Below are 6,198 nucleotides of genomic sequence, written 5' to 3'. Positions count from 1 at the left end.
AGCAGTCACATCACAATACAAGAGAACCAGTTCCATCAGCAGCCATACATGCCCACGCCATGACACTACCACCACCACGCTTCACTGATGAGGTGGTATTGCTTTGGATCATGAGCAGTTCCTTTCCCTTCTCCATACTCTTCCCATCACTCTGATACAAGTTGATCTTGGTCTCATCTGTCCATAGGATGTTGTTCCAGAACTGTGAAGGCTTTAGATGTTTGGCAAACTCTAATGTGGCCTTCCTTTTTGAGGCTCACCAATGGTTTACATCTTGTGGTGAACCCTCTGTATTCACTCTGGTGAAGTCTTCTCTTGATTGTTGACTTTGACACACATACACCTACCTCCTGGAGAGAGTGTTCTTGATCTGGCCAACTGTTGTGAAGGGTGTTTTCTTCACCAGGAAAATAATTCTTCGGTCATCCACCACAGTTGTTTTCCATGGTCTTCTGGTGTTGCTGAGCTGATCGTTGCATTCTTTCTTTTTAAGGATGTTCCAAACAGTTGATTTGGCCACACCTAATGTTTTTGCTATCTCTCTGATGGGCTTGTTTTGTTTATTTCAGCCTAATGATGGCTTGCTTCACTGATAGCTCTTTGGATCGCATATTGAGAATTGACAGCAACAGATTCCAAATGCAAATAGCACACTTGAAATTAACTCTGGACCTTTTTATCTGCTCCTTGTAAATGGGTTAATTAGGGAATAACACACACCTGGCCATGGAGGCAATTATCCCATTACTTTTGGTCGCTTAAAAATTGGAAGGCACATATACAAACTGTTTAATTCCTACACCTTTCACCTGATTTGGATGTAAATGCCCTCAAATTAAAGCTGAAAGTCTGCAGTTAAAGGGCATCTTGTTTGTTTCATTTCAAATCTATTGTGGTGGTGTATAGAGCCAAAAAGATTAGAATTGTGTTGATGTCCCAATATTTATGGACCCGACTGTACATTACAAGCTGCCAGCCTTCCATTTTGTACTGGAGCATCTGCCCCACCCAATCACTATGAAGTATGGATAGAAGTCTTCTTCAAAGAAGCTCAATAAAGCTTGCTTTGCTTCCATGCATCGGAAACTCCGCTGGATACCCATCTATTCTGCTTTCTCTGTGAATAAGAGCACCTTGAGTGACAACAATGTGAATAGATGAAACCTGAACCGGACCTTTGTTTTCTTTTTTTACAAGCAAAGGCCTTCTCAGCACCCTGCCAAACAAGCTGCCGAGGACTGTGCTTGTAATTTACTCTGGGGGGAAAAAAAAAAAAAAAAAAAAAAAGGTCCAGTTCATGTCTCATCTATTCACATTGTTGTCACTCTAGGTGCTCTCTTATTAAGCTTATTCACAGAGATGGGTTCAAAATGTCTAATGCAAGAAAGCTTTATTGAGCTTCTTTGGAGAAAACTTCTATCCATACTTCATAGTGATTGGGTGGTCCTTTGCTTGGAGGTGTCCATATCCACTGAAATATATGGGCTATTATCAGCAGAGTGGGAAGTGGTGTCAAGGATCCAACTACACCTCCCGATGATTACACATCTAATACTGCCTTTACTGACCCATTAGGAGTATGCCAAACTGGATCTACACCTTCTGGTAAGCCCCCCGTTGATGGTGGTGGTTACTCTACGCACAGTGTTTTTGACTAATGACATGGAATATATACAGTGGATTTATTTCTTCACAAAACATTAGTCATTTTCTTCAATCACGCTTATATTTCATTTAAACAATGTAATGGGTATGTATATATATTATACGTTTTAGCGCTGCACATTGTTTCTACTGATTTTACATGGATTGTTTTTGGTTGGGTCAGCTGCTTTCACAATTTTTACACATTAGAGTGGTATTTGAATTTCCTTACTGGATTTTTAGTTAATCGTTGACTTCCCCTAACAGAAGAGGTTCATGCCTTCATAAGGACCTGGGGCTGTGATATAAACAATGCCGAAACGTATGCATTACACCTACAATATACTGATGGAGGCTACAATGCTTGCAGGCTTTGATGCAAAAGTTTAGTAAATGCCCTTTTCTTATCTTTAGTTAATGTGGGTGCATTTGTGACATTTTTGCAAAACTAGACTATGCTTTTAGGCATGAGAGCCTACTAGTCATTTGAGAGTACAAGAATTGGTTTTCAGAGGTGCTTCTATGAGCATTATAAAATTTTTCTAACGTTTAAATAAAAGCTGAACATTGTACACGCAATTTAAACTTGGGTTTTTCCTTTAACAAAAAACACACCGCTTGTATGTATTATGCTACATTCACACCTGAGCGTAGCGTTTTTTACCACGATTTACAGGCGTTTTTTGTGCAGGCGTTTTTAGATTGAATAGAGACCAATGGAAAACGCCTGTAATCTGCCCAAAAAGAAGCTCATGTACTTTGAGCGTTGGGCGTTTTGCTCACAGCGTCAAAACGCTCAGATGTGAACAGGGGCCATTGAAATGAATAGGATTTGTCTTGTTGGGCGTTTTGAGAGCTGATCCTAGAGCAGAAAAACTCCCCAAAAACGCCCCAAAACGCCTACATGTTAACGGAGCCCAACACACAACCAAAGTAATATTGAGCATTGTTACACATTTCTACAGCTCTAAAGCCAGACTGCAGCAAAACTGCAGTGTAAAAAATGCACTGCGGCGATCTGGACATCCACTTAATTTTGCCAGCATCCTGCCGTTTTACCTGCGGTGTGAGCATTCGTTAAACAGCAAGAAAGTGCACAAGCTGAATTTACTATAAAAATATATATATTTACCGCAAATTTGGACAACACATAGGCACCGGCTCCAACCCCAATCCCTATGACGGACTTTAGGCTGAAACACAAAAAAGAGAAATTAAATGAGTTTTTAAAATGTCAGGTCCATGTTCGAAGTACAGACAGACTGATTACAACACATTGCAATGTGAAAAGCAGGTGGGCACAGCAACCAATCAGAATGAAGCTTTCATAAATCTTGACTCCAGTAAACTAAAATCTACTTTGTTCAGAGAATGGAACTATAGTAGCACAGCGACGTCTTTTAGTTCCTGGAGAAGGTATGGAAGAATGGGGTCTGCGACATCATTGCATCCTGACAGCTCATAGATAGTTGGCTACAATGTGTGATGTTTACCGGCACCAGTGTGTTCTAGGATTGAACAAAAGAAATGATACCTGGCTCTGGTCCTCAATGCTAGCCACAAGTGAGTTTTTGTATTTGCTTTAAGATCTGATCCAATGTAACATACATGGTTTATAATCCATCAAATTACCGTCAACCGGTCTGGCCACTTTTTAAAATTTGACCCTAGAAGAACTGGATTGGCTTTATGGTACACAAGCCTGAACAGTGCATGCAATATATTGCTGGATGGGGCCCTTATAAGAACAAGCCAGCAATTGACTGATCTGGCTTCAAAGCCGGAGGAATGTGGCCTATGAAAAGACTTGCACGTGGGTATTGCAAATAATTTAAGATGGGTTTGCTATGCATTCTTATTGACTGTATAGAGGAATAACAACAGTACAAAATGATCCCAGACTGACCTAAAAGCCAAGCTACAAGTACTGTAGCTGCTGACTTCGCTGTCCAGGGATCCAGCACTGTCCTCACTCGGAGTGGTTCTCTGCCAGTCTTCGAGTCCACAGGGCCGCCATCTTGGATGTAGCAAGTTAGCTGCGAGTCCCTGCGGCTTTCACAGCCAGCTTCCCGCTGCGCCTTGTGAATGGACCCGCAGCCTCCTGGGACCTATGACGTGTCCCAGAATGTTGTGGACAAGGACAGGGGGGCGGACACCAGCTGGAATCGCCTAGGCGATCAAAGCAGAGGTGGGAGCTGGTACCGGCCAGAAATAGGTACCCGCTTCCAAAAAAAAATAAAAATTAACCACATGTATGGGGGAAGGGGGGGGGTGAAGATCCACTTTAACTACAATGGCCTTTAATCTTCAATTCTAGCGTACTGACTGGACATGGAAAGAGCCGTAGGAGACTGATGGAATCATACTTTAAATCTTAAAACACTTTAAATTATCCCTACAGCCAATGTGGTTGAAGAAGAGAAAGGTCTGACCACAATGTGCAGAATGCTCTGAGACCTCAACAGTGCAGTCACCGACATCCCTCATCCACAGCACCTTTACATTTACAGGCCACGTAGTGAGCGGTAGATTGTGCACTGTGCACAGAGCATTTCCCCGAGTCCATACAATAATCACTGCAGTTACACCACTGCCACCATAAGTCTCCCACCAGGAAAAATTCAAAAAGGAAAATGCGTCTTCCCTTAAGATAATTTCAAACATTATATATTTTTACCTCTATATAATAAAGACATTACATGTCGATTTGCCGTTTCCCTACTGTTGACTCCATTTCATGGGGCCTGACAAACAAATCAGTAAGTCGTACAGGAAAGGCAATTTTTAGAAAAACAATGGAGAGTGATTAAGCTATGGATAAGGGTGGTTTATTTGGCACTTTCCAAAAGTTTTGCCCTTATACTTTAAGCCAGCAAAAAAGGAAAAAAGGAACAGACAAATGACAGCAATCAGAGTGGCTAGTACTTCCGCCTACCAGCACTAGGGTCATCTGTTTAAATCCTAACCAAAGCACTACCTGCCTGGAGTTTTCATGTTCTCCCTGTGCCACACTCCATACATGCTGGTAGATCAATTGGCTCTATTATGTGTATGTATGAATGTGAGTTTGGGACCTTTGATTGCAAGCTCCTTGAGGACAGAGAGTGATGTGAATGTACAATATATATGTAAAGCACTGTGTAAATTGTTGGTGCTATACAAGTACATACAGTAAAATGCCATGCCAGTCCAGCTGCATTACATTTTCTAAAACAGTGGTTCTTAACCACCAGGCCATGGCCTCCACCAGCTGCAGATCCTTGAGCTCTCAACCTCCCGTAGTGCCCTCATCCGCCGACAGAAAATCCAGCCCTCCATAGCTTAGAACCCCTAACCGTGTTCCACTTTGCCCCTCCTATTCCCACAGTGCTCCACAGCCTCCACCAGCGATCTCATTACCTACAGGGCCAGCCTGTGTCTAAAATTGTTAGAAATTACCATGTATAGGTCCAGCAACATTGTTCTAGTTTTACATAAATGACCACTTTCTTACCTTAGGTGTGTTAGGACAGCAGGCATCATCTCAGCCAGGTCATCCATTGTAGGATACTGGTACCTGGAGAAGACAAAAACACATTTACAGCTAAATGCATCAGTATATACAAAGTAAAACTCATCAACAAGATCAATATATAGCCACCAAGAGCAGGACTGTACACGGAATATTACACATTTCAAGCATTATTATCTTAACATAAAACAACTGGTATGAATGCATGAACTAGGAGCAATCAGAAGCCTTCTTGTGCTATGGTAGTTTGTCCCTAAATCCCTAGCTCACTTGCTGAAAAGAAAGAAAAAAAAAAAACACAACACTTCAAAATACTATCAGGGTGGTACAGAAGATGCTTTCAAACAAGTCTTCTGAGACTGGCCAAAAATTTTACCACTTAATACACAAACAACCCGCTTGCATTCCTGCTTAAAGTGTAGTGAAAGGCTACAGATTTTTTTGGTTAACTTAATGCATTCTCATGTTCAGCTCCCCAGTCTGCTCTGGGCAGAACCTAAACCGTTAAAATTTAACTAGGATAACATTTAGACCAATACAATGAGTCTTCTACAGCGGATTGGTTCCTTATAAGTCCTTTTTTAGGGTCCATTATACATAGGAACTCTGGTAGAGTTTTTGTAATCATTCCCCGCTATTGCCAAGAGGGGCACAAGTTATTTTAATACTGAATTGATCATCTTTGCAACGCCACAATCTGAAGGATACATGCTGAAAACATACCTCCCACTGTTCTTTGATTAGACCCTACTCACTCCATGCCCTAATGTAGGTTTCAATAGATTTAATTTTGCCTAAAGAATTACATTTGTGCAGTATAGTACCTTACCCCCTGCTCGGTCTCTCCTTAGCTGCCCCTGTAGGCTCACCACAGGGTGGTCTAGGTGGAGAGCCCTTTTTTTCCCCTGATGTGGGTCCGTGGTGTTTGGGACAGAAAACAAGGAGATCAGCACTAGCCTCAGTGGATATAGGGGAACCACAGCCAACATGAACCAATATAGTTTATTGAAAATTGATAGTGGAGAATAAAAATCCAAACCGGT

General features: G+C 41.7%; 1 protein-coding gene across 2 annotated transcripts in view; it reads right to left on the bottom strand.

Annotated features, from left to right (window-relative positions):
- Window positions 1-6,198, bottom strand: part of NDRG3 (NDRG family member 3) — a 108,833-nt gene that overhangs the window by 27,464 nt on the left and 75,171 nt on the right. For both annotated transcript variants that reach the window (XM_082271753.1, XM_082271754.1), the window contains exons 6-7: window positions 5,138-5,200; window positions 2,777-2,837 (exon numbers count right to left, since the gene is read on the bottom strand). In XM_082271753.1, coding sequence (XP_082127879.1) covers window positions 2,777-2,837; window positions 5,138-5,200 — 124 coding nt within the window. The remainder of the gene's footprint in view (window positions 1-2,776; window positions 2,838-5,137; window positions 5,201-6,198) is intronic.

The sequence above is a fragment of the Pelophylax lessonae genome (assembly GCF_965119305.1).
Source record: "Pelophylax lessonae genome assembly, chromosome: 11".
Taxonomy (NCBI): domain Eukaryota; kingdom Metazoa; phylum Chordata; class Amphibia; order Anura; family Ranidae; genus Pelophylax; species Pelophylax lessonae.
This window is presented reverse-complemented; position numbering and strand designations above follow the sequence as displayed.